The 27,802-nt window shown below is 39.7% G+C and overlaps 2 protein-coding genes across 3 annotated transcripts; both read right to left on the bottom strand.

Annotated features, from left to right (window-relative positions):
• Window positions 1-463: 463 nt before the first annotated feature.
• On the bottom strand, window positions 464-14,092 carry LOC145124676 (putative protein phosphatase 2C 27). 2 transcript variants are annotated; one of them, XM_079060095.1, is made up of 11 exons: window positions 13,531-14,092; window positions 9,455-10,752; window positions 9,300-9,368; window positions 6,066-6,290; window positions 5,029-5,963; window positions 4,849-4,946; window positions 4,465-4,584; window positions 3,991-4,110; window positions 2,225-2,389; window positions 1,918-2,129; window positions 464-1,409 (listed from the first exon to the last, which is right to left on the bottom strand). In XM_079060095.1, exons 5-11 carry the CDS (start codon window positions 5,390-5,392, stop codon window positions 863-865), a joined length of 1,626 nt encoding a protein of 541 aa, XP_078916221.1. In that variant the 5' UTR covers window positions 5,393-5,963; window positions 6,066-6,290; window positions 9,300-9,368; window positions 9,455-10,752; window positions 13,531-14,092; the 3' UTR covers window positions 464-862. The 2 variants fall into 2 exon arrangements, with proteins under 2 accessions (XP_078916221.1, XP_078916222.1); XM_079060096.1 differs by lacking the exon at window positions 2,225-2,389.
• On the bottom strand, window positions 5,397-14,018 carry LOC145126942 (disease resistance protein RPV1-like). The gene is made up of 8 exons (XM_079062207.1): window positions 13,531-14,018; window positions 10,753-10,860; window positions 10,651-10,663; window positions 10,255-10,600; window positions 9,455-9,975; window positions 9,300-9,368; window positions 6,066-6,290; window positions 5,397-5,963 (listed from the first exon to the last, which is right to left on the bottom strand). Exons 1-8 carry the CDS (start codon window positions 14,016-14,018, stop codon window positions 5,397-5,399), a joined length of 2,337 nt encoding a protein of 778 aa, XP_078918333.1.
• Window positions 14,093-27,802: the final 13,710 nt, after the last annotated feature.

The raw sequence follows: 27,802 nt of genomic DNA, 5'->3' as shown, positions 1-27,802 counted from the left end.
CTCACGATAATGAAGTGGTTATGTTATGTTATTCGGTTATGTGTTGAACCCATCCTTATACTTATATATAAAAGACTAAATGGACTAACATAACAGTATACATTATATCTAATCTAAATACAAAATTCAGTCGCCTTTCCTTGTGATTTTCCTCTCTTTCCACTTTTTGTATTTTCCATATTCACTCATTTGTTTATGAAACTTATCTGAAGCATTCTTCATACCTTATTTGATTTTTTTTTCCAATTGGACTGCTTTTTTGTTTTGGGGCGTAACTTTTTGTAATAGAGTTTCTAGACATCACAAGTTTTGTAAAATATTTATAAGAATAGCAAGTTGTTTATTTTAAATGGTTATTTTTAAGTACTTGTATGTAGGACAAATAAATGCTTATAGGATCAAAAGACGCCTATACGCAAACGAAATGAAAATAAAAACAACCTATTCGTCTACTTTCAACAAATAACAATTAACTTTCTACTACTTCTTAAATCCATTACTGCCGTCATAACCCATGGTGGCGGATAAAATACTAGTTAATAATAATCATGTTACAATTTACATAATTTCATAAAACATGATACGTATTTGAAACTTGATTACTCTGACATTGCCCAATACGCAACGTAGATAGTCTTTATTTAGTTTATCCTTGCAATTTCATGCTTAATGCTGAGTGATCATCAAACTTTTTTTGTATGTTTGCATTTTGGAATTATATTCTTACTTTTATTAAAATTTCATTTTTTATATTATCAACGCGATGTAAAGGTTTAAGACCAAGGGCAAGGATCTATGTTCCAATGATGGAACCGTCAATTGGTAGCAACTATAACATCAATTTTTACTCTTCAAGAAGGGATTAAAGCTTCAGCAGGTCTTCTGCAGAAATGGGCCTGTTGACTGTGGTGCGTCTCTGTGCCACCACTTGTGGTGGCGGTTCCAGCTGAAAACACACAATAACCACTGTCAAATTGTCAAATGATCCTCTCCTTAAGGCTTCCTTTGCCAACTCCATGCAACACCTGTTGATGTCATTGTGCTGCTGCAGCTGCCGCCTCACAAAGTCCACTGCGTTTTGGCTACTGATCGCGTCCCAGATCCCATCACTTCCAAGGATCAAAAACTCGTCTTCTTTGGTTAGAGTAATGAGTTTGAGCTCTGGTTCAGCTATCAATGGGCTGATGTGGTCGCCCATTTCTTTGAGCCCTTTCATGTCCCAGTTACCAATAGCTCGAGTGACAGCTAATTGGCCGTTCAAGTAGCCGTCTTCAACGGAGCCACCTAAGGATTCAACCCGAATCCTTTCTTTGTTGTAGATTGGTGTATGGTCGTTTGACATATCAAGAGCTCGTCCATTTCGAGAGAGAACTGTCCGACTATTTCCAGCATTTGCAACGAGGAGGGACCTGTTAAAGAGAAGTAATCGTAAGCCTTTTGATCAAACAAACTAAGTTCACATTTTAACAAAACAAGCTCCAATCAAGATAGTCCTCATGAAATAAAACATTTGGTAACTTTTTTTATTATCTAAATTACATATTTACCCGTCGTCATCATTACACGGAAACTATATTATCAATCTTTGTAGATTAATTTGCAGGGCGGTCTCAAAGAAAAAAAGGGCCCTTATCGTTATTATAAGTTTTTATTTTTAAATAAAAAAAATATATAATATATAATAAAAAAGTTAGACCCTGTGCAGATGTCTACTTTGCCCCCCTCAACGCCCCCATGTTAATTCGTCTTTTTCGTAATTGAAATGTGTTTACGGCATTTGGCCAATAGTCAAAACGTTTCTAGGATTAACTCTAAACCACAAGTCCACACTCATTGACCATCCAAAACATTTTATAAAACAAAAATAATAAATAAATTATGAAAGACATATATAAATCAAGAACACAATTAACTAACCTCCCGAAGATCAGAGCAGCAAGTGCAGTTGTGCCAGAAGAAAGAGTGGATTCGAGAGCATATGACCTAGCAAAGGCAGCATCCGTTTCCATAAACGACCTTGTGACTACTTTCTCAAGTTCCAATGGAAAATCAGCATCGGCAACCATGATTCCTGGCAAATTATCGCGCACAAAATCTGACGCTTCCTTTCCTCCATGCCCATCAAACACCTATTTCCCCCCAAAAAAACCGAGTATTAGCTTTACACATCTTACGGACCAGGGAAATAAATTTCTCATTTATCAAAATCACAAAAGGAACTGACTCCATAAAATGAAACGCTTTCTTCACCAAGAATCTTATTACTAAATTTTTTAGCTAGGTCTTGAATGCATATATGAGTATCCTCCATATAGGGTCTACTTCCAATATCAGACCACTCTCCAGAACGAAGAATGGGGATGAAATTACTCGGTTTCTCTTCTGCAATCTGATGAAAAACACAGTAGGTGATTAATGAAGTAAGTTGTCTACCACTTGTTTTTCATTTTGTAAAAAGAAATATGTAACCTTATAGAAATTTTATATGGTTTGAACGATGGTGAAAAAGCATAAGATCGTTAAAAATGCAGGTCCAATAAATGGCATCAAAACATGATAAAAACCAGAAAGTTTTGCTATCAATTGCATGCACATATTGTAACTAGCTAGCTGAAATTCAAATTGTGATCCTTATTCTAGAAAAGGCAACATTTTAACATTATTATATATAATAAAAAGCAATTCCCTTATGAATAGTATAGTTCTGTGTTTTTACAATTTCACCACAAAAGTTTTTTATTTCACATTTTGGCTACAAATCTATTTTCTTATTTCATACTTTGGCCACAAAAGTTTCTTATGTTGGCAGATTTGGTCCCTAGACTTTCGTACATCGGCAATTTCCACCCCTTTACTTCGTAGAATGGCATTTTCCAGCCCTTACTTCGTAAAATGACAATTTACACCCATTTTACTTTGTAAAATGTCACTTTGACCCCCTCAAATTTGACCAATTACAATTTCCACCCCTTCAACTTTTGTATATTGACATGTTTGCAAGTTTTGGTACCTAGATTTTCGAATGTCAGCAAGTTTGGTCCCTTCAACTTTTGTATATTTCCATTTTGCAGGTTTGGTCCCTAGACTTTCGTATGTCGGCATGTTTGGTCCCCAAAGAAACCATGCACACAAAACGAGAAAATGATGAATTGTAGTATTTTGATTTTTTGTGACTAGAACATAGTACACAAAACCTCGTCCGCATTCCCTGCGAAGCAGAGAACGGGCAACTTCTTGTTGAAAAAGAAGAAAGTAGCTTCCTAATAACCAAAAAGCCAATAGTAATTAATGGCTAAAGGGAGACCATGATAGGCTCCTTGGCTTTGCAAGGGGTGGGAAGGAACTATTTTTGCAAAGAGTAATCGTGCTGGTAAGTCATGTTGAGTTGTGTCTAATGGCGAAAATCAATAAGAAATCTCTCTAGTTTGCCCGTATGAAATTTTAGGCCCTAAAACTTTCTCTATTTATAGATCCCATGTATTTGTAAACCCTATTACAAAATCCAATAAGAAATCTTTATAGTTCGGCCGTGGATGTAGAATGATTACATAATTGTGTGGAACACATAATTCCTGTGTTCTTTTATTTTTTTTCCTCACATCTTTAACTTGTGTGTGTGGATCGTAAACCTAACATAACCTTGTGGAAAGTCCAAAGTTTCGAAAGATGAATAAAGCATGCATGGCAAGATTGGTTGGTTAGCTTTCAACTAGAGGACTTAGTTTCACTAATTTGGCTCCAACCATACTTGATTTTGCAACAGATGGAGCACGGAGTCCATGTTCTAATTTCAGAAAAAAATCCTATTTGTGCGATTCAACCACCATGTAATCTTCAAGCCACAAGGAAGCACAGATCAAAATCAGAAAAACTAGAAAACAAAAAATGCTGTTTTTGTTGAATCATCAACAGCCTTTTATCATGGGGTTAATTTCACAGTCTATACTTATGGAAATGAATTGATCTTGATTTAAGATAATATTCAGTTACCTTTATTGTTGTATCTCCAAATTTAGACGATGTGGCACCTGTCGTTGTCTCCCCAAGTCTGCCTATATTTTTATCTTCGGAAGATGATTTTGACATCTCCACGATATTGTAAATTGCCTCCTATTTTTTTCATAAACACCATTAGCACAACAATTTATTACATAATCATAACCAAATTAGCATCAAGTATCCAATTTTTGCATAGAAGCAGAAAGATATTGTTCTAGGGACGAGGTTAATTTCACTAAAACAAAAAAAAAAAATGGCATTCTTTTGTTGAATCATCCTTAGCTTTTTTTCAAGGGGTTAATTTCCCAGACCATACTTTTGAAAATCTTGATTCAAGATCCACAAGTTCAGACATGTCCAAGTCTGTTGGTTCTAGGTTTTGTGCATTGACGGTAGTGAGTTAAGTTCCAACACAAGGAAAAGTTAAATTCTTTTATTTATGTTCTAAATTTAATATTTAATTACCCTTTTTGGTGTATCAAGCGATTTAGATGATGTGGCAGATTTCATTGTCTCCCCAAGCCTGCTTGACGTTATATCTACTAAAGATAATTTTGACATCTCTGTGATCTTGTAAATATCCTCCTATTTGTTTTCATAAAAAACAATCAGAGCCATATAAGCAGAACCAAATTAGTACCCAAATTATAACCAAATCAGCATCAAGTACCAAAAGGTTAAACTAGTACTTCTGTTATCACATGTAATATATGGAAAAGAGTATAGAAAAGACATTTTTACCAACTGGATGGCATTTATTATGGTAACCCCTTGATTTTGTAACAGGGGAGAGTAGTAAGAATTGATATGGTGAATCTAAAAGTATCAAGATTAATAAAGCAAATTTACCAATTCAGGACCATGGATGATGCATCTAACGGTCTTCAACTCTGTAAATGATGGATTCAACTGCTTAGGTCGACCTGTCTTTCTCCATCCTCGTACCTCTGTCACAATGTGTCATAAGATGAACTTTCTCTATTGGCAGCACTAAATTTAATTGCACATAGCTTGAAAAGAGGGACATACCTGCATAGTCGATGACATCACCAACTAAAATTCTAAGCCAATCAGGAATCAGTCTGCCAACCTCCATTAACTCAAAGAAATCACGGCGACAAAGATAGTATGCTCCTGTGCTTAGTTGAAAACTGGAGAATTCTCTTCCAAGAACTTCTACCCAATCCATGTTACTTTCCAAGGTCTCTGAAGCCACTTCATCATCAGCGTAAACAAGGCTCACACCACATGCGTGTACTTTCAGTCCACTCAACACAACAATAGAGACATTAACTTTATCTCCAGTGTGCAATGTGCTTCCAATTGGCCAATAACTTAACCATATCCCAACTTTATCAACTTCAGGTTTGCCGAAGACTTTGGGGTTGTACATCAAATCAACACCACTGGAATGCGAATCTAGGTGATTCAAAAGTTATTCTCTCCAGCAATGTACAGTAATATACATACAATTCTGCAAGTGTGCTTGGGAGAAATATAAGCTGTTTAAGTCTTGAGCATAAACTCAAGTCAAGGACCCGAAGATTCTTAAGATGATCATAACATGGCAGAAACTCAAACAGACCATTGCCTAAATTCAAGTACTGTATAGATGGTTGAACACTGAATTTCAAAGGAAAAGCATCATTACACTCAAGATTGCAGTCCTTGAGGAACAGCTGTTGTAATGAATGTGGTAAGAAGGAAAAGTTAGGTTGTTCTGCAACTCGTCCACCAAAAGCTTCTACACGTATTAGCAAATTTATTCTTGCCCAGAAGCTTTTACACCCTGTCATGTTCAATAGTGCAAGACTCCTCAGGTCTGCCATGGTTTTACAAACACGAACTAGACTGTGGCAGTTCCAAAGAATCAAAGTCTCAAGTTGAGGGATCATGTACATGTTGCGGATTTCAAATAGCTTGTACGAGTCTTTAAGATTTAGAATCTTCAGTGATTGAAGAGCCTGTTGCAAAAGTAACAAGATTTATGTAGCTAAGGATCATTACAACTGAGAAGCTAAAAGTATAAGCAACAAAAAGTGGATAGTGGATTCCATAGTCCTTACCATATGGGGTTCAAATACTTCCAAGGTGCTATAGCTCATATCTAAAGCCACCAAGTTTCCCATGAATAAGTCAGAGGGTATGGTTTTTAAATGAAATCCAAGCCAGCAGAGCCATCTTAAATCCTCTGAAAAATTCTGGTAGGATCCACTGAGTTGCACAAAATTTAGCTGGAGCAATTTTAGTCTATCCATCTTTTCGAGTGCATCTGTCTTGAGGTTAAATAACTGCAAATTTAGCGTGAAGAGGGATAGTAAGCTGAAATAAATTCACCAAAGATTCCCTAATTATTAGATTCTATTTCATGAGTACCAATTGAGAATTTTCATGGTTTTTCGTTCTTGCCTTTTTGTACAAAATTTGACTAGGGTATGATTTTCGAACTGAATTATAGCTTTAGCTAGTTTTATTCGAAGAGTAAATGACAAAACACGTAAATGTTGAATGTGTAGCCACAATTGTTGAAGTTGTGAAGCCACAATTGTTGAATGTGAAGCCACAATTGTTGAATGTGAAGTTTTTTCAAAGGTTGGCTGAAGACCCGGTTGTGTTTTTTGACTACTTCTGATTTCCATCTCTATATAAGAGATTCATCTGTATTTGTAAAACTTGTATCTAGAGTAACACAGAAAGAGTGCAGATTAGCACCAAGAAATATAAATTCCTAGTTACCGGTGGACGTAGGTCAGAGAAGGAAAGAACCACGTTAAATCCCTCGTGTTCATCCTTGTGTTCTTGTTTTTCGTGAGTTGTGTGTGTGTTTAGAGTCGTGTGTTAAGTGTCTCGATCCTAACAAGTGGTATCAGAGCTTTGGTTTTAGCTCCAGAGGGTGATTTTCTGTTTTTTGGTCGAAATTTTTTTTCTCAAAAACGAATTTGGTGTAGACTGTTGGAAAGGTCTCGTTCCGCAGATTCCGAAAATATTTTTTCTGAATTTTTTCGACCACCGGAAGGCTCCTAAAATCACCGGTCAAAGTACTGTAGCTGCCGGATTCACTGTAGCAATTCGCCGGAGAAGACGACACTGTAGCAGATTTGAAAATTTGCAATTTGGCCCCTGAATTTCCAGAAAATTGCAAGATAGGTCATTGTTCTTTCAGAAAATGGCAGAAAGCAGTAAGCTTCAGATTGAGAAGTTTGATGGGAAAGATTTTGGTTGGTGGAAGATGCAAATTGAAGATTTGCTCGTACAGAAAGACTTGGACGCAGTTTTAGGTGAAAAACCGGAGGCGATGACACAGGCAAACTGAGAGACTTTGGATAAGAAGGCCAAGGCATTTATTAGACTGACGTTGTCAAAGGATGTTACCTTCAACATTTTGAAGGAGACCTCGGCAAAGGGAATAATGGAGGCATTGTCTAATATGTACGAGAAGCCATCGGCAGCAAATAAAGTCTTCCTGATTCGGGAGCTAGTCAACACGAGGATGAGGGAAGGAAGTTCAGTTACAGTACACATCAACAATTTGAACTCGATTTTATCCAGACTTGGGTCAGTGGGAATAAAATTTGAGGACGAAGTTCAAGCTTTACTACTGTTATCATCATTACCTGACAGTTGGTCCGGAACAGTTACTAGTTCCGCAGGATCGAAAGAGCTCACTTTTGAGGGAATTCGGGATTTAATTCTAGGCGAAGACATCAGACGAAGAAATTCTGGGGAATCATCAAGTGAACAATTGAATGCGGTCAGAGGTAGAAGAAATAACAGAGGTAGTGGGAGCGGGAACAGGAGAAGGAGTCAGTCGAGGACTCGAAATGATGTGACTTGTTGGAACTGTAAAGAGGTTGGACATTTCAGGAATCAATGTCTAAAAGACAAGAAAGAAGTTAACGTTGCAGTAGACCATTCAGATGATGATATTTTGATCTGTAGTGTGGAGAGCAATGTGGATTCCTGGGTTATGGATTCGGGTGCTTCATTTCACGCTACCCACATCCGTGAAGCACTGCGGAATCTGAAAGAAGGGGATTTTGGTAAGGTAAGACTGGCGAACGATGAGGTTCTTGATGTGACGAGCATAGGTGACTTAGATCTGAAGACTCCAGTCGGTCCATGGACTTTGAAGGATGTCCGGGTAATTCCAAGTCTGAAGAAACAGTTGATTTCTGTTGGGCAGTTGGATGAACAGGGACACGAGGTTAAGTTCAGGAATGGGCAGTGGAAGGTTGTCAAAGGAAATCTTGTGATAGCTCGTGGACATAAGAGGGGTTCATTATATATGGTCAGTTTACCGTCTGAGGGAGTAACCGTCCCAGTTCAGAAGAAAAACAAAATCCGGTTCATAGTCTCGTGGACAGAAGAAGGTTTGCTTTGCAGATGGCAAACCCAGAGTCACAGGTCAGATTCAGGTTGAACGTGTTTGGAACGGTTCAGAAAAACCAGTCAAGGGCATTCATAGCAGTGGGAGCATGGGCTTTGTTTCAGCTAGAATACCCAGAACACAGTGGGTTAAGAGAACCAGTATTCCATCTGTAAAAGTCTCTCCAGATTATCTGCTTCACATGGAGAGTGTCGTTTGTTCTCAGGATGTTCCAGGATCGGGCAGTTCATTTCAGTGGGAGCCGGTGGAGACAGAGAACATGTCAGTAGCAGACTTAGCCATGACTGATGTGTTGGAGCTAACGAAAGCTTCAACTGGCCTTCAGGTTAATTGAAGAGAAGGCCAGGGTAACAAGGAAGGAGTTAAGATCAATTTTTTTTAAAATACAGATGCACAGTTGAAGCACAGGTGAAGATTGTTCTGTGGCTTCAAGTGGGAGATTGTTGAATGTGTAGCCACAATTGTTGAAGTTGTGAAGCCACAATTGTTGAATGTGATGCCACAATTGTTGAATGTGAAGTTTTTTCAAAGGTTGGCTGAAAACCCGGTTGTGTTTTTTGACTACTTCTGATTTCCATCTCTATATAAGAGATTCATCTGTATTTGTAAAACTTGTATCTAGAGTAACACAGAAAGAGTGCAGATTAGCACCAATAAATATAAATTCCTAGTTACCGGTGGACGTAGGTCAGAGAAGGACCGAACCACGTTAAATCCCTCGTGGTCATCCTTGTGTTCTTGTTTTTCGTGAGTTGTGTGTGTGTGTTTAGAGTCGTGTGTTAAGTGTCTCGATCCTAACAGTAAATACATTTGAAAAGAAAAGAATAGACAACAAGTATGATCTGCATCTTCTGTTCTTCATAGTTCTTTCTTTACATATAAAGAACATGCATTAGTTTTAGTTATGTATTACCTTGAATGCGTACTTATTTTCCTTTAACAACCGCATGTCAAGTGCTAGACCTTCCATTATATTTGAACCCTAAACAGAAAGAGGAGAAAACAACCAAATTTTAGATGGAATGTGGAAAACAAACTTCAACATACACATGATAGGAAGCATCTCACTTTTCCTTTTCGAAGAACATCATAAGAATCCTTGTTACGCCAGACTCTACTACGGTTTGAAGGGTCTTTTGGTGATTCTTGATGGACTATTGTTCTCCCCATCTCTTGAAGTAGTGGATGCATCATTAGTTTTTTGTTTGGTGAAATAGATATAAGGCATCTTCTTGTTAGAGTTTTGATCCCAGATAATGCAGAATAATCATTCTCCAGTACCTTTACCATGTAATCTATGTCTTTTCCAACGAAAAAACAGGCAATATGCAAAAACAACTCTTTGTTACAGTCATGTGGTAAAGAATTGTAGCTCCTAATGAGTACTCGTTGAATTCCAGAATCAATCTCTCTTCCCAATAAGCGTAATGTACTTTCCCAATATAGAATTCTATTATCCTCTGATAGAGAGGAACCCAAAACTTCAAGAGCCAATGGATTCCCTTCACAATACTGCAATACCTGCTTTGCAAGCTCCTCATAACCTTCTATCAGAGTTTTGGATCCAAAGGCATGTCGACTTAAAAGCTCTAATGATTCATCATTTGGTACTCTTTTTTTTGGAAAGGGAACTTCCCTAACGAGGGTTTCCGGGCCAGCTTTCGCGCACCGACTAATCCCCCGCTGCAAACATGAGGCTTTGCCTCATGCCCTGGAGTCACTGCAGGTGAACCTCCATGGCCACAAGGGCTGAGTGGTGCCAGGATTTGAACATGGGTCAATAGATTATCCACCATATCTTCCACATGCCTTACCAAGTCACCACAACCCAAGTGGTTTCCTCCAAGATCTGGACTCAAACCATTTACCTATATTTTTTTCCCTAGTTGTTATTATTATCTTGCTTTGTTTGTTAATATACCCGGATCCCAGTAAAGCTACCAATTGGCTGGGTGCAACAATGTCATCAAGAACAATAAGTGCTTTTTTCACTCGTAAGACCTCTTCAATCTTTAATGTTCCTTGACAAACACTAGGTATTTTTCTCTTCTTGCCTCCTGAAATATCTCCAAAAAGTTTTTCTTGTAACTGAAGCAAATCATGTGGTTCTTTACATCGACTACCGATGTCTAATGCTTTCAAAATTTTGGCAATTTGAGTAGACAATGTACCGGGCCAATGTCGTCTTCCCACTTCCACCCATGCCACAAATTGCTAAATATTGAAAATTAGATCCATTTAACAGGGAATCGATCTCCTTGTACCGAGTGGCCATCCCTGTTAAATTGATTGGAAGACAAACTTCTTTACGATCCAGTTTACTTTAGATATTGTCAACAATTTTATTCAGAAACTTTGTCTCAGACCTGAATAACACAAGAAAGTGAACAAGCTTAGGGCATCTACAACCCAACGCCAAAACCCATTTTTTACACCAAAATGGTGTGGAGTTGTGTCCAACCCCACTCCATTTCCTACACCATTTTGGTGTAAATAAATAATATAAACCAAATTTGGTATTATAGTATTCTTCTACAACAAAATGGTGTAAAACATTCATATGTCACTTTTAGTCCCTCGTCTTTTATGTTTATTCTATTCTAGTTATATTTTTAACAAGATATTATTAATCGTAAATGTAAAATTTAACCCTAATTTTATGTTATATATTAAATTGATATTAATTAATCATAAATATAAAACTAATTATATATTTTATTAATTTTTTACACAAAAAAATATGTAAATAAATATGTAAAATACTAATAAATTGAGTGGTGTTATCTACATATGTTATGTATTAAAATGATATTATTTAGACAAAATTACATAAATGGTCCTTGTTGTTGACACAATTGACCAACTTTGGTCTTTATAACAAGTTTTGTACATAGATAGTCCATGTGGTTTCAAAATCTTGCAAAGAAGGTCCTTTTGGCGAACGGTGTTAACTTTTTCAGTTAAGTCCCTTGTGAAATGACACATTTTCCCTTCATGCTATAAGGACCATTTATGTACTTTGTTCACAGGGACCCTTTATGTAACTTCGTCTAATATCTATTATTATTTTTATTTAATTTATTTATATTTCTATAATTTAGATTCTTTTGACGTTTTGTTCGAATATATTCTTTAGTGTTTTTTATTTTATTTTCTTCACTTATATTTCTCGATATTTTCTTCGTATAATTTATTCTAATTTTTTTTGACGTTTTGTTCGAATACACCTACTAATATTTCTTTTGACTTTTTGTCCGAATAATCTTTTCTATTTTTTTTTGTTTTGTTCAAATATATTTATTAATAATTTTTTTTTACAATTTGTTTGTTTATATTTGTTAAAGGTTTCATGGTCACTATAGTCATTATTCGTAACTTAATTGACTTACAATCATATTTTTTTTTTGTTCTTTTAATATAGATAAGGTTATAAAATTATTATTTTGAATTCAAATATATAACTATATAAAAAGCTTTATAAATATATAACACATATAAGGTTGTATAAATATTATTTTTGTAAAGCTTTTTATAAACATTTTAAAAAATATATATATAAAAAAATTTGTTAAATGTGAACAAAAAAATAATTGTATGTGAAGCTTTTTATATATTTATATAATTTTAAAGCTCCAAACAAAAGAAATATATAAATGTTGTATAATTATTATTTTTATAAAGCTTTTTATATAGTTATATATTTGAATTAAAAAAATATCAATTAATAACCTTATCTATATTAAGAGAACAAAAAAAATAAGAAAATATGATTGTGAGTGAATTATGTTAATAATAATGACTATAGTGACCATGAAGTCTTTAACAAATATAAACAAACAAAATGTAAAAAAATCATTAAAAAGAATATTTGTAAAAAAATCATTAAAAATATATACTTGAACAAAACGTCAAAAAAAATTAGAAGAAATTATTCAAACAAAAAGTCAGAAGAAATATTAATAAAAACAAAACGTCAAAAAAATTAGAAAAAACTCATACGAACAAAATATCAAAAATTGTAAGCAAAAAATTATAAAAAAAACATTAAAGAATATATTCAAATGTGTCCCTGTGGCTGAAAGAAAGTACATAAATGGTCCCTATGAAGGGCAAATGTGTCCTTTCACGAGAGACTTAACTGAAAAAGTTAACACCGTTAGTCAAAAGAACCGTCTTTGCAAAATTTTGAAACTATAGGAACCACCTATGTACAAAATTTGTCATAAAGACTAAAGTTGGTCAATTGTGTCAACCACGAGGACCATTTATGTAATTTTTTCCATTAATTAATCATAAATACATAACTAATAATATATTTTATAAATGTTTACACAAAAAATGTAAATAAATATATAAAAAACTAGAAAATTGAAGGGTGTTTTTTACAATCTGTATTAAGTTTAAAAAAGAGAACATATGGGTAAATATATTTATTGGTATAAAACTAGTGTAGGGTTGGAGCGGCCTAATGGGATGACATTTAGGGATTCTCTAATACACAGAAAGAAAATATTGAATAAATAACTTCCAGATGTACCCTCCAGCAAATATTTGTTTAAAGTTGTTCCCATAAAGTTTCAAAAAAAATATCAAAATTCAATCACGACATAATCAAAGTATATGCAATGGTATAGAAGATTATTTTTAAATTAAGTGTAATTGCAACTTTAAGTGCATATTTAATCAAAATTAAACATATATTGATAAATTAACCAGGATTATGTAAATTATTGCCCTTATATTCAAGTGCAAAGGCTATTACTCTAACTTTGGAGGCCTACAGTTCTGTTCGACAGGACAACATAATTCCTTTTTTTTTTTGGTACAGTAGTAGCAGGTATGTAATAACGGATAAGTGAGGGGGCAATTTTGTAATTCTCCTAGTCATGTCAGTTTAGGATAGAATAAAAGTTTGGGGTGAGCCGGTCATTATCTGTTGAGCGTATTCGGCGATGTAATCAATTTGGGAGATATCTTGACTCTGAATGTCAAGAATCGACTGTAATCATCCGTTTCTATCTTCGATCATTCAAATAGACCTTTTAATTTCCAAAACTAAACCTTAATGTGTACCATTTTTTTCTTAATTACATAATATAAATTAAAAAAATGGTTTATCACTAGTTAAAAGACAAGAAGCATACCCGGACAGAACCATGCCGGCCAAGTCAGCGACCTCCATAAGAGCTTTCTTCCACATATTCACATTGTGATCTGTCCACCTTGAAGAATCTTTGACTTCAATTTTGAATCTTTTATTTTGTTTCCTGACATCTGAAGGATCAACATGATAGAAAACAGGTAGAACAAAATGACTGCACTCCCTTCTTTGTTCAAGGATCATCAAAAGCTCGTCAAGGCACCAAGTGGAAGTTGCATAGTTTTGTGACAATACAACTATTGATGCCCTAGATTGTTTAATTGCTCTCTCGATCTCTGGCTTCAGTTCTTCACCTCTATTGATTTCTTCGTTATCCCTAAAACAACCAATTCCTGCTCGATTTAATGCGTTGTAAAGATGATCCGTGAAAGAATCACCAGTATCTTCCCCTCGAAAGCTTAGAAAAACGCCATAGCTGCTAACATCAGCAACATCAGAGGCCATAATAGTAGAGGAAGAACTGGAAGCCATTGAAACTGGATCTGCTAGGATGGAGATGATGAAGTCAACGAAACTTTTGAGTCTTGCAAACTATAACCCGCTAAGCGGCTGTCCACCATATAAAACAAGGATAAAAGGAAAAAAATATATCTAAATTCCAAAAATATAAAGTATTCTAAATAAATTACAATAATTCAATAATGGGAAAATGACATAAATGCCCTACGAATTTTCTAGAGTTAACCCTTTGCGTCCCTAAACTTATTTCGTGTCTTTATGAGGGAACGAAGTAGCGGGGATCCTGTCTCTTTAGTCATCTTCACTTGTTTTCCCCAGTTTTATTAATAACTAGACAAAAATTGTCACATCAACCATTGGAAAGTAATATCTCATTTTGACCATTTTTTTGTTACGAGAGATCCAAACACAAACCCATCACCCTCTCTTGTTTTATCACGAGAAAATCTATCATTTCCTCTTTTTCCATTTCCAAATCCATTCTCCTTTCCGGAGACGAACCTATCATCGCTTTCTCTTAACAGTTAAACCAGCACCACCTATCAAATCATTTTCACCATGGTCACTTTCGTTATACAAATGCGATGTTTTAAAAGAGTCAGACTTTAACTTACTAACCTAGTGACTAGGTTCAGCTTCATCCTCGATTAAGCTCTTAGCAGAGACCTGCATTTTTTTCTAACAAAATATGGTTTGTGTAGGAATCAATTCACTTGATTCTTGCAGAATGGAAAAAACCTTAACTGTGCATAAAACAGGGAAGTGGTTGCTTAAATATCAAGTGATATAATCACACTATCGCAGGAGATGATTTACTCACATGCACCTTGTGTGCCAAGGAAAAACAAAGAAACTGGGAAAGAACAAGGGATAAGAAGCAAAAACATGGGACAAAAGTTTTTTTTGGAAAATTGCTTAATTACCAGGCTTTCATAGAAACGAGAATACAAAACTTGTTCTGGAATACATTAACAAAGCTACATACATCCTCTACTCATACTACAACAATAAGTATTTGACTCATATATAAAATTGGAACAAAAAGAATTAATTAAAAAACTTCCTAAAATGCCCTTACTCCTAAAATCGTCATTTTTCTGAATTAATCCAACATACCCGAGTGAAAACATTGTGTCCCTTTGATACTGATGGGTTTGAATTCATAATGAACTAGGCTACGAGGAAAGAAGATGATTTGAAAAGACGAAGGTGTGGCGGTGAAAAGAAGTTGAAGGGCATGCTACACTGAAAATGGAGGGAAGGAGGGAAGAATGAGGAAAATGTTATGGGTCAAGTGAAGTGGGGTCATAAGAAATGCTTATGTAGCAAGGGGTAACCGGTTTACCCCTTCAATTCTTCCAAAATGACCTAATAGACCCGACAAAAACAAGTTTGTGCCCCCATAAAGCAATGAAAATACTTTATGGACTAAACGGACCAATTCTAGAAACTTCATAGGGCATTTATGTCATTTTCCCTTCAATAATTGTGCGAATGGTATAGTAGAATTTATAAATATGATCTATATTTTTTCTTTCTCTTACAGTTTTCATCCATAAAGCTCTGAAATGGCAAGGGAACGAGCAGGTTAAGACCTTAGAGTAAAAATAGCCAACAACACGCACGTTTTCCACCGACAAGGCTAACCCCTTGCTCGTGGGTTTTCATCGAAGTTGGTACTCGGACGGTGTTGGAAATTATGAAAAAGGGAATGACAAGAAAAAAACATCGATGGTTGATATTAACAAAATTGTAAGAATGTTTCGTGAATATGTCTAACCAGTTTGGCTAGAAATAGATCAATAGAATGGGAAGCGGAGGGGGTCGAGGGAAGAAAAGGGGTGTAGTGAGGAACTTAGGATGACTTACTTGGCTTCTTCGACATTCTCTCCGACAACATCCTTCACTAGATTGTAACTTTATGTCACGTATCAATCAGCCAATGGTGTTTTGGATTTTCTATTTGAAATGTTTATTATCTTAATTAGCTTTTTAGGGAAATCTACTAAAAACGTACTTATATTAAGGCATCATAATCGATTTGGCCTTTATCTTTTGTTAGTCAATTAAGTTATAATTACCGGATAACTTAATTAAAACGGGGTTATTAGTAGGCTAACCGGTCATTCAAACGTTTGTCTGCTTACGTGGAATATGACATTGCATCTGAGGGTTAATAAACAATTCCATTTCGGTAAATGAGGGTTTTATGCATTCGTAAAATTTTGAAGCCAATGAAAAATTAGAGAATCCAACGATATTAGGGTTTTTTTATTGAGCTTGTTATGTTGCATCAGAAGATAATCTCCACCCTGTTCTAGCTTATCGATTTCTATAATGCATGTAAAATGAAGTTATCTTTTTTCCTATATGTTATTAAGAGTCGTACGCACATGGAGGAAACAAATTACGATTCAGATGATTACAGGGAGGAATTGCTCGACACTGAACTGATTGATGTTACATTAGAAGAAGAATTCAAACCAAAAGGGATGGATAGGTGCAAGGATGTTGTGACAATAGGGAAATTAGGTCAATGATCGTTAAATCTAATCATTTAAATACACATGTAATAGACGTAATGCAACAATTTTAAGTCATTTCGATGTGAATAAAGTTCACACATTTCAAAAAAGTTAGAAAATTTCAATTTGTATCAATCGTCGATTAACAAACATTTTCCATTATACATATGTAATGATTTTGTAACACCCGAAATCTAGAAGGTCAATTAAGGAAAAATAAATTTGCATCTTAAAGACCAACTCGTCGAGTCTAAGGGGGGAGAACTCAACGTGTTGGAAATTTGGGCCGCGTGTTTTTGGAAGACCAACTCAACGAGTTGGGGAGGATCAACTCGACGAGTTGGACGGGGTTTAGGAAACCCTAATTCCAAGATTTTGTAGCCTATTTAAACAACTTAAACCCCATAAGTTAGCCTCATTTCCAGCGTCCACTGTCCTAAACCCTAATCTCGAAACCCTAATGCATTTTTGATTGTTTGTAAGCTATTTTGAGTGCTTTGTGGGTGTTTGAAACCATTGGAAGAAAGGAAAGCTTGGTGATACATGAAGGAGCTGCTAGATCTTGATTCCTTGTTGCATTCTCGACACATTTCTGGTAAAAAGGCTCAACCTTGCTTTATGAATGCATAGATCTTCTTCTTAGGGTTCTTTTGCTTGTTTTGGTCCAAATAGAATGGTTGTTGGGATTTAGACGTCCCAAATGGGCAAACCCTTCAGATCTAGGGTTTTAAGGGGTTTTCATAACATAAAGGTGCCAACTTGTGGCCCTAAAAGCCCCATGCAACCTTTAAGCTATTGTTTTGACATTTCAAGCTCCAAATGGGCATGCATATGGATAAAGTTTAAGACTTTACGTGATCCTTTAATCTCTAAGGTCCAGATCTATGCCCTCATGATCTATCTTGAAGTCTTGGTGGTTTTTTTTAGGTGAAGACATAAGCCTTTTTGGGCTAGGGTTTGAGCTTAATGCCTTTGTGGTGGTTCTCAATGGGTAAAGTTGGAAACTTTACCCTCCTAGATGTATTTTCAGCCCAGATCTGGAATATGGGGCTTTAGGTTTGAAGATTAGTGGCTTAATGCATTAACTAGGTTGGCAGACTGATGAACTCGACGATTTCATAAGGGGACTCGACGAGTTAGTTTGGGATTGTCCCGATTATGTTGAAAAAGGAGGAACACAACGAGTTAAAGAAAAAACTCGACGAGTTGATTCGAAATATCACGATTCTGTGATTTATGGGAACTCGCCGAGTTGAAGGGTAACTCAACAAGTTGAGTCAACTTTGAGCGTTGACTTTGACGTTGACCTTGACTTTGACTTATTCTTGTGACCAAGCTTGTCCCAAAGAGTGTTTGAGATAATATGAAGTACATTCAAGGAAAATATAGGCTTAGGATAAGACCCATATGGGATTGATCCCAATTTGGAAAATTGGGCCATTAGTGGGCTTTTATGGATTTTACAGTTTTGGGCCTTGCTGGTTTTGGGCTTGGGCCTTAGTTATGAATCTTTTCGGGCCAGGGGTAAAACGGTCATTTTACCCCAAGTATGGATTTATGGTTATGTATTGGAACCCTATTATTAATTGGGTGTTGGTTTGATGTTGACAGTCCAGGAATTATTCATCCAACAACTAGAGTTTTATCAGCAGGACTTCAGCAGTGCGAGGTGAGTTGCCTTCCCTATATCAGTCGGTCGAAGGCACCAATGTCGGCCCACTAGTTGTTGTTCATACTAAGATGATTGTCTTAGCGATAATTGTCTGGTATGTCAGTATATGTTGACGTTTATGTGATTATTTGTTTATGACATTATGTGGTAGGGGTAGGGGTGAAATAGACCTAGTATCCGGTTGAAATAGACCCAAGGGGAGGCCAACACCCAAATATGCTTGCAGTATCCGATTGAAATAGACCGAATGGGAGGCCAGCACCCAGATATGCTCGGTAGTATCCGGTTGAAATAGACCGAAGGGGAGGCCGACACTCGGATATGCTTGACAGTATGTTTGTTTTGTATGTGGTATGGGTGGGGAACTCACTAAGCTTCGTGCTTACGGTTTTCAGTTTTGGTTTCAGGTACTATGGTTTTCAAACAAGGGAGCTCCGGATGATTGCAGGGCACGCATCACATGTTTCTACATCTTATAATTTACTCTGATTTGAAATAATATTCATACACTTTCTTTGTTAAACTTGTATGGTTAATGTTTGGAGCATTGTTTTTATTTGATTAAAAATGAAATTTTATTCCCTTATTTTTAGGATGCTACACATTGGTATCAAAGACTTAGTTTGAGGGATTCATACATACGCTCGGGTGTGTCTGAACTCAAACTGAGGATTTGGTAAGGTTTTTCAAAAAGAAATGTATTTTAAGAAAGGATTTTTCTAATACAAGAAAGGGCGTGGTGCATGCAATCATTCGAGCTCAAGTAAGTGGTTCCCAAAATACCAATACATGTTTGTTACGATTATATGATATGATTCGCATGCTAGATTAGAGCTAAGGATCTAGGAGAGATGCCTTTGCATGCTTGTATGAGCTTGTAGATTTGCATGCTAGAACTGATCAGCCAGTGTTAGGATGGCATGTTTAGGTTATGTCTGATTGTATGAGCCTTAGAATTGCATGCTAGTATAGATTCCTGATAAGAGGATAGAATGGCTTGGTTGGAGTATGTTGGTTAGTTTTTCCGTTGTCCGAATGCCGCTTGCTTTGTGCTTTGTGGGACTCTTAGCAATGTGAGTTAGCTACTAAGTGAATATGCTAAGTCACATGTGGCACAAGCTGGATTATATCAGAGTGATGGACTTGACCCTATAGCGCAGCTCTCGTTTGAGTCCAGCCCTTCTAAGATTGAGTCTTTTACTTGAAGGATTATCTTATCTTTGTCGCATGTGACTATATTCATGAGGTAGCTAGTTGACATTAATCGGAATCCTTCAGTAGCTGAGGACTGGGTGAGGTCGGGAACCTAGGAAAGCGTAGGATATGCTTCAGTGGGTTAGGGGACAGGTTTAGTGAGTTTTGGCACATTGGTTCAAGGAATTGACTTGGAGGATTCGGGAGGATTGCCGAGGAAAGTATGGATAGGTGTGGATGGTAGTATTAGGCTCGTACTACTGAAAGTATAGGACCCATACTCGAATTGGTGAGAGGCTTGGATAATCTAAGAAGCTTATGGAAGAAGGATCCTAGGTTATGCTTTGATCCTTGGTAAGTCGTATTTCAATTTGGAGATGAGCTCTCAAGGAGATGGTCCATGTTCGGGTTCTGGCTCAGTTGTGGGTGCTGAGCCGATTAGCGAGCAGTTATGGGAATTCATTTCATCAGAGATTTATCGCTGTGTTTTGGAGATAGTGGATGAGCGCTTGGGCGTGTTCCGTACGGAGGTTATGGCTATCACTGGAGCTTGCACACTATCTTTCCGGGAGTTCCGTGCTTGTGGAGATCCTGTGTTTCATGGGGAGAGGAACCCTATTGTCCATAGGAGGTGGTTAGCGGATAGGGCTAACGCGTTCAGGACGAGCTTCTGCCCCGAGGAGGCGAAGGTCAGATTTGCTTCCTGCTTATTGAAGGATGGAGCACGAGATTGGTGGGAAGAGGTTGGTAATGAGTTGGGTAATTATGTTGTTGACGATATGTCATGGAATGACTTCTCGATCAGGTTCCGAGATGAGTTTGCACCAACGATCGAGGTGCAGCAGTTGGCGCGAGAGTTTTCGGATCTTCGCCAGACTACTGAGATTATCACAGAGATCACTGCCAAGTTCCGGGAGAGGGCTTTATTGGTACCGAAGTATGCAGCGGATGAGGAAATGAAGAAAGTAAGGTATCATGATATATTTCGGAGTGATATTAGGGAGTTTGTGAGTATTTTGGGGTGCGACACCCTGAATGATATGATTTCTAGAGCCCGAGAATGGGAGATTGACCTGGAGCACAATGGGAAGAGGGGGGTCAGACCAGTTGCATGCATTAGAGGCTCCCGGGAAGAGACCCAAAACTTCTGATCAGCTTTCGAGAGGCCAGCAAGGCTGGGTTCAGTTCATCACGTGCGGGAAATTGCATGATAGAGTTTATCGTTCCAGGGGTTTTGGTTGCTACAAGTGTGGCAGGGTGATCACGTTAGAAGGGATTGTCCTCAGGGGGCAAGCCCGTTATGTTTTCGCTGCAATCAGGTGGGCTATAAGGAGACCGACTACCCGATGATGAGGGAAGGAGCAGTGGGTGCGTCTGCTCCAATTACTTTGAGGATCATCGATGAATGATAGGGAAGGGCATGACCCCCATTGGAGAGGAGTCGGGCTTTGCCATGTCAGGCAAAAAAGGCCAGGACTCCAGCATGCGATGTCATGGATATGTATCTTTCACTTCCTTTCCAGTCTTATCTGCATTTTGTCGTGAGAATCTTGCATTGGTTTGGAATATTTCATCGGAATTGGGTGGGTGTATGTCTGGTTTATTTCTTTGCTATGTTTGGATTATATCTTCAAGTAACATCAAATGCCATTTGGATGCTGTGTAATATTAGTGTTTAGTGAAAGGTTGTTTTCCTTTTTCGGGTTTGGACTGTTCAGTGCTATTTTGGTTTATGGTCAAGAACGGTTCAGGGGTATCATGTGGAAGGTCTGCGGTCAGGGTTCAAAGGGGTAGTTATCCAGCATTGTCGGGATTCGGTGAGTTCAATCCTTGAGCTTGGAATGACTTGTGGAGGTGTCAAGGGATGTAGTCTATTGCTGAAGTTTTGGTTGAGCATCAGTTTAGATGATTTCAAGGTCTGGGTATTGTGGCATTGAAGGGTCTGGAGTTATCAGTTTCGTTGGGATTCGGAATGTTTTCATTTGGTCCTTAGAGGTTGTCCGTTCTTTTAGGGGTTTGGCTAGTGATAGAGCACTAGCACTGGTGAGCGCAGGTCGTCAGCAGTTTGGTTATTAGAGGGTAAGAAGGATTGGGAATCCTTCAATTCGTATGTATTGTGAAGACTTAGTCGAATCTAAGTGGGGGAGAATCGAGCAGGTATTCAGGATCAGAAGCAGGGGTGGAACTAGGGTGACTTTCGCATCCCCCGGGGAGGAGGGCGGCCAAGTGGTTGTCCAGATTAAGGATTTCGTGGGTTGGAAGTTAGGGAAACTTTCCAACATTGGGTTCACGTTTTCTTGGTGACAGCTAGCATGCTTCGGAAGGGGAACCCAGGGTGGGGTTCCAATCATGATTCAAGTTCAGTTGGGGAGTTTGGTCAGGAGTGTGTTTGAATCCAAACGACGTTCGGATTGATAGATTAGCAGTAAGGCAGTTGTAACGCCCCGATTCTCAGGTATTGATTTTATGAGAATTTCTTGTTTTCAAGGTCTACTCGACGAGTTGGTTGCCCTACTCGTCGAGTAGCAGCGGGTTGGTCCGCGTGGTTTAGTGACCTACTCGCCGAGTCTAGGAGGGGACTCGACGAGTAGGTGCTGGCATATGAAACCCTAAATTTCGGGGTATTGCACCCTATTTAAAGGATCATTGGCCTCCCCCTGTCTCCCCTTTACAGCTTCTTGACACCCCCTTAAACCCTAATTCTTGTGTATGTGTTTCTTTGGTGTGTTAAGCATAGAAGAGGAATCTTGGTGAAGAAACACTTGGGAAACAAGTAAACTGAAGGAAGGAAACTCGTGGGAAGCAGAGATCTACTCCAGTTGACACCCTTTTGAAGGTATTAGGCTGTTTCCTTGGCTCATTTCATTCTAGATCTCTTTTGGGTGGATTTTAGGACTTTCCTAATATGTTTGGAAGCTTTGCATGTGTGTAAGCTAAGATCTGAAGTTGTAACTTCAGATCTGAACTCTCTTGGGTCTTTAAGTCCATAAAGCTTCCAACTCTTGCAAAGATGAGACTCTCCTTAAGTGCACCCCCCCCCCTCATTGCAAGCTTGGTTTGTCATTTTAAGACTTTAAGGCCTTGCATGCACGTAAAGTTTGCAACTTTACGTGATAAACATGCCCTAGGAGCTTAGATCTGCAATATGGAGCCTTTGCATGGCTTAGAAAGCACCTGTAAGGATGGAGGACTAAAGGGACTCGGGGAGTCATATGAAGATGGTCATGAACTCGACGGGTTGGATGAACAACTCGGCGAGTCCGATGAAGATTTTCATAGACTCGGCGAGTCAGTAGAGTGACTCGACGAGAGGGTTAGTTATGCAAGGAACTCGGCGAGTGTCTAGTTGCACTCGACGAGTTCAGGTCAACATTGACTGTTGACCTTGGCAGTTGACTTTGACTTTGACCATGGGTTGACTTCTGGACTTCTGGGACATTTTGGGAAATTGGAAATTTACAAGCATGGTTCTATGGTGCATTTAGGTGGTGGAGTTGTACCGGCAATCCAAGAGCTTGAGTTTATCTTCGAGTCAATAGTGCGAGGTGAGTTATCCTCACTATACCAATGGGTCTAAGGCACCAAGGCCGGCCCTTTATATATTTGTATCTGGATTATGGCATGATATGTTTATTGATTACATCCTGGTAGTTAGGATGGTGGTATGCTTATGCTTAGTGACCTCATTAGGTCAGTGTCTTGGTTATAGGATGTAGCTATGTTAGTGACTGGTTAGGTCTGTATCCCGGTTATTGGGATGTTGCTATTATTAGTGATCTGATTGATCGGTTTGACTGTTATATGATATGAGCTAGCGTATGGTATTTATGTGCACATGTTTGTTTGATTGGGGGTTGGGTTGAGGCGGTCCTGCTTTATGATGTAGACCAACATACCCGATGAGCGGTCCGGATAGGCTGCAGTCCCTACGAGGCGGTCCAGTCATGCCGAAGGCTCGGGAGCGGTCCAGATAGGCTGTAGGCCCTGCGACGCGGTCCGCTGAAGGCTCATTATGCACGCTGTTCAGTAATTGTTATATGACGTGGTTATATTTTTATGACGCGGTCCGCTGAAGGCTCACTAAGCTTTCGAGCTTACAGTTTCAGTTTATTGTTTCAGGTATATCAGGGGATCGCGGCAAGGCGAAGGAATGATCGTACAGCTCCTCGTGAATTGTTTAAATTTCTGGGAAAACTCTGATATTAGATATTTTGAAAACAAATTTTGTAATGATGAATGGTTTTAAATGTTTTGAAAAAGTTTTAATTTGGCATGAAATTTTTGGGTGTTACAAGTTGGTATCAGAGCCTTGGTTTGAGTGAATTGGAGGAACACTCGTGTAACTCCAGTCTCAAATCAAGGAAAGGATTTTCAAAATAATTTTTAATGGTTTTCAAAATAAGTAAAGGAGGATGCAGGGTGTACGCTCAGCCGGAGCCAGTAAGTAGACCCCAAAATACCATATAGTATTTGATTACGTGATATGTTAGAACAACATGCTAGTGCTAGACTAGGGATCTACATGAATTGCATGATAGAATTGTCTGATTACATGATGTCTGCTAGCCTAGGGTCTCCTTTATATGAGATTGACATCATTACTGTAGTTGCTTAGTGTATGCATCATGATTATACATAATTAAGATCTTATAGCCTGAGAATGTTTGATTTGGCCTTATGTTCTGTTCTTGTTTGATTGGGCGCTTAGGGTAGGATTGGATATTCAAAAGTTTATAGGGTCCAGCGTTATGCATGGCTAGCATACACTAGTGTTGTAGGGTTGGTGGAAGTTTCTTGGATGTGTGGGTTGTGTGAGGCCAGGAGGCCAGTTATGTGATATTTAGCATTCCTATAGGGGTGAGGACTAAGCGCTCGCGATGATTATGTATATTGTTAGGGCGTTGTGATGATACTTGAGACAAATATGGGTAGGTGTGGAAGGTAGTATGGGCCCGTACTACTGAAAGCACAGGACCCATACGCGTAGCAAGGAAGTCACAACCCCTAGGGTTTAGTCGGGAGTTGGTTTCCAGTTATTTACGTGGATTATCTGATATCTTGTGGTATGTTTCAGAATGGTGATGACGAGACGCTTTGTGACTGGATCCAGTTCAGGATCAGGATTAGGAGACGGAAACCAGGAGGGGCCAACAACACTTGAGCCCTTGGTGAAGATGGGTACTAAGGAGTTGGATGCCAGGATTCGGGAGATCCTGCATGATGAGGTTGCTGCTGCGTTCTAGGCACAGCTGCCGGAGATGTTTAGGTCTATTAAGACCGCCATGGTCGTGTACTTCGACGAGCGATATGCAGCCCTTGCGGAGACGGCCACCGTTGCAGCTGCATCAGCTGTAACAGCGGCATGGGGAGGAGGAGGAGCCACTAGGGGCTTCCAATACAGGGACTTCGATAACACGAAGCCCCCTACTTTTGATGGGACACAGGACCCCATCAAGGCGATGAGGTGGATTTCAGATGTGGAAGGGTGTTTCTTTACCTGCTCGTGTCCTACTGATCAAAAGGTCAGCTGTGCTCTGAACCTGCTAAGGTCCGGGTGCAAGGATTGGTGGAGATTGGCGACTGGGTCGTACACTGATGATCAGAGAGCTTCTGTTACATGGGAGCAGTTCAGGGATATGTTCCGCGCCCGATACATTCCACGGGTCGAGCGGGAACGGTTGTCACAGGAGTTTTTGAGTTTGAGACAGGAGGGGGAGTCGGTGACGGAGATCACCCGCATGTTCATAGAGAGGGCGATGTTCTGCCCAGAGTTTGCTTCTGAGCAGGCTCAGATGACCCGTTATCTGAGCATGCTCAAGACTGACATCTGTCAGTTCGTGTCTACCCATCGATGTGATACTCTTTTGGAGTTGCAGGAGGCCGTTAGGCGGCGTGAGTTGGAGATTGAGCTGCAGATGAGGAAGCAGCGGCAGGCCCCGACGCAGTCGCAGCCGGCGCCTAAGTGGTCTAAGACCGCTGATTCTAGGATCGGGGGTCAACAGAGCTGCACTTGTGGAAAGTGCGGCAAGAGTCATTCCGGAGTTTGTAGGACAGGTAGTGGGTGCCACAAGTGTGGCAAGGAGGGGCACTATGCTAGGGACTGTCGTCAAACAGCCCCTGCATCGGATATGAGCATATGTTATCACTGTCATCAGGTTGGTCACATGAAGACCAACTGTCCACAGCTCGCAGCCAGGCCGACACAGGCTCCAGTGCCGGCTACATTGAGGTTACCGGATGGGAGGCCAATCAAGACAGAGCCTCCGAAGGCTCAAGGGCGTTCTTTCCAGTTGACCGCAGAGGAGGCCAGGGCAGCACAAGATGTGGTTGCTGGTATGTTTCTCTCCCGTATTTCATTTATTATAATTGTATTATGCTTATCTGTTGTACCTGTGATTAGGTACGTTTTTAGTGAACTCTTTGCCTGCTTTGGTTTTATTTGACTCGGAGGCGAGTCGGTCCTTCGTATGTTAATCATTTAGTAGGGAGTTCAGTGTGCCAGTGGGCGAGTTAGAGTGTCCGTTGCGAGTCTCTATCGCCAACGAACACGGGGTTTTTGCTTCTTCGTTCTACCGAGGGTGTGAGTTGGAGATTTTCGCGGTGCCCTTTCCGATAAATTTGATTCTGATCCCCATGGGGGAGGTGTGTGTGATTGTAGGCATGGATTAGCTCAGTCGGTTCGGTGCCATGATTGATTGTAGGCATGGATTAGATCAGTCGGTTCGGTGCCAAGTGGGGGAGAACTGGTTGTATATGGTGAGGGCACTAGAGTGGGATCAGGGTCTTGTTCAGCTGCGAGGGCTCTGCAGTGTATTCAGCACGGGTGTCCGAGTTATCTAACGTATGTGGTGGATATGCGGGATAAGGATCATATTTCAGTTTCAGAGGTTCTAGTGGTTAGGGAGTTTGCCGACGTGTTCCCGGGGGAGTTGTCAGGGATACCTCCGAAGAGGCAGGTCGAGTTTCGGATCGACCCGGTACCAGGTGCGGCTCTTATCGCCAAGGTGTCGTACCGGTTGGCGCCACCCGAGATGCAGGAGCTGTCTTCACAGCTGCAGGAACTGTTGGGCAATCAGTTCATTCGACCTAGCAGTTCTCCATGGGGAGCACCGATCCTCTTCGTCAGGAAGAAGGACGGTTCGCACCGGATGTGCATTGATTATAGGGAGCTAAACAAGTTAACGGTGAAGAACCATTATCCACTCCCTAGGATAGATGATCTCTTCGATCAGTTGCAGGGCGCATCTTGGTTCTCCAAGATTGATTTGAGGTCGGGGTATCATCAGGTCTGGGTCAGAGAGGAGGACGTGGAGAAGACCGCGTTTCGAACTCGTTATGGTCATTATGAGTTCGTGGTGATGCCATTTGGGCTCACCAACGCGTCGGCAGTATTCATGGACCTGATGAATCAGGTCTGTAGACTGATGCTTGATCGCTCGGTCATTGTGTTCATAGATGATATCTTGGTGTATTCTAAGACCCAAGAGCAACACGAGGAACACCTCAGGGAGTTGTTGGAAGTTCTGAGATGGGAACGACTGTATGCCAAGTTCTCAAAGTATGAGTTTTGGTTGCGAGAGGTCCAGTTCCTCGGACATCTCGTTAACCAAGAGGGGATTTTGGTCGACCCGGCCAAAATCGAGGCCGTAATGCAGTGGGAGGTGTCGAGGTCTCCTTCGGACATCAGGAGCTTTCTGGGTCTAGCAGGATACTACCGGAGGTTTATTCGGGATTTCTCTAAGATTATAGTACCCCTCACTTGTCTGACGAGGAAGGGAGTAGATTTCCGGTGAGGACGAGAGAGCAGCAGAGGGCGTTTGAGACTCTCCATTAGTGTCTGTGCGAGGCTCCGGTCTTGACACTCCCGGAGGGAGTGGAGGATTTTGTGGTGTTCTGTGATGCATCCATCACAGGTTTGGGGTCGTCCTCATGCAGAGAGGACGGGTGATAGCCTACGCATCGTGGCAGCTGAAGCCGCATGAGACGAGATACCCTACTCATGATCTGGAGCTGGGGGCGGTGGTGTTCGCTCTCAAGATATGGAGACATTACTTATATGGGGTTCACTGTACCATATATACGGATCACAAGAGTTTGTGACACATCATGGATCAGCCAAACCTGAACATGAGGCAGCGTAGGTGGCTGGATGTAGTCAAGGACTACGACTGCGAGATCCTTTACCACCCTGGTAAAGCAAACGTGGTGGCGGATGCGTTGAGCCGCAAGGCAGTTGGGTCTTCCACTCCAGCAGTGTGTATGAGGATACCGGTGGATTCTCCGCTTATGAGCTTGATCAGGGATGCTCAGGTTGAGGGCATGCGACCGGAGAATTGGAAGTTGGAGAGGATCAAGGGTGAGAACACCGGGTTTGTGCAGGATAGCCGGGGATTATTGACCCCATG

The sequence above is a fragment of the Lactuca virosa genome, chromosome 7 (genome assembly GCF_052849685.1).
Source record: "Lactuca virosa cultivar CGN04683 chromosome 7, Lactuca_virosa_CGN04683_v6, whole genome shotgun sequence".
Lineage (NCBI taxonomy): Eukaryota > Viridiplantae > Streptophyta > Magnoliopsida > Asterales > Asteraceae > Lactuca > Lactuca virosa.
Note: the sequence above shows the minus strand (reverse complement) of the source record. Positions and strands in the feature narration are given on the sequence as shown.

What these genes read in the sequence shown, in the direction of transcription:
- LOC145124676 (XM_079060095.1), bottom strand. Translation starts at nt 5,392, where the DNA reads ATGTACAACCCCAAAGTCTTCGGCAAACCTGAAGTTGATAAAGTTGGG. An exon ending in TGATGTCATCGACTATGCAG is followed by an intron (nt 4,947 to 5,028) that starts GTATGTCCCTCT and finishes ACATTGTGACAG; the next exon opens with AGGTACGAGGATGGAGAAAG. An exon ending in TTGGAGATACAACAATAAAG is followed by an intron (nt 2,390 to 3,990) that starts GTAACTGAATAT and finishes GTTTTTCATCAG; the next exon opens with ATTGCAGAAGAGAAACCGAG.
- LOC145126942 (XM_079062207.1), bottom strand. Translation starts at nt 14,018, where the DNA reads ATGGCTTCCAGTTCTTCCTCTACTATTATGGCCTCTGATGTTGCTGAT. An exon ending in GCCGGCATGGTTCTGTCCGG is followed by an intron (nt 10,861 to 13,530) that starts GTATGCTTCTTG and finishes AAAATGGTGTAG; the next exon opens with GAAATGGAGTGGGGTTGGAC. An exon ending in AACTAGGGAAAAAAATATAG is followed by an intron (nt 9,976 to 10,254) that starts GTAAATGGTTTG and finishes ATGAATCATTAG; the next exon opens with AGCTTTTAAGTCGACATGCC.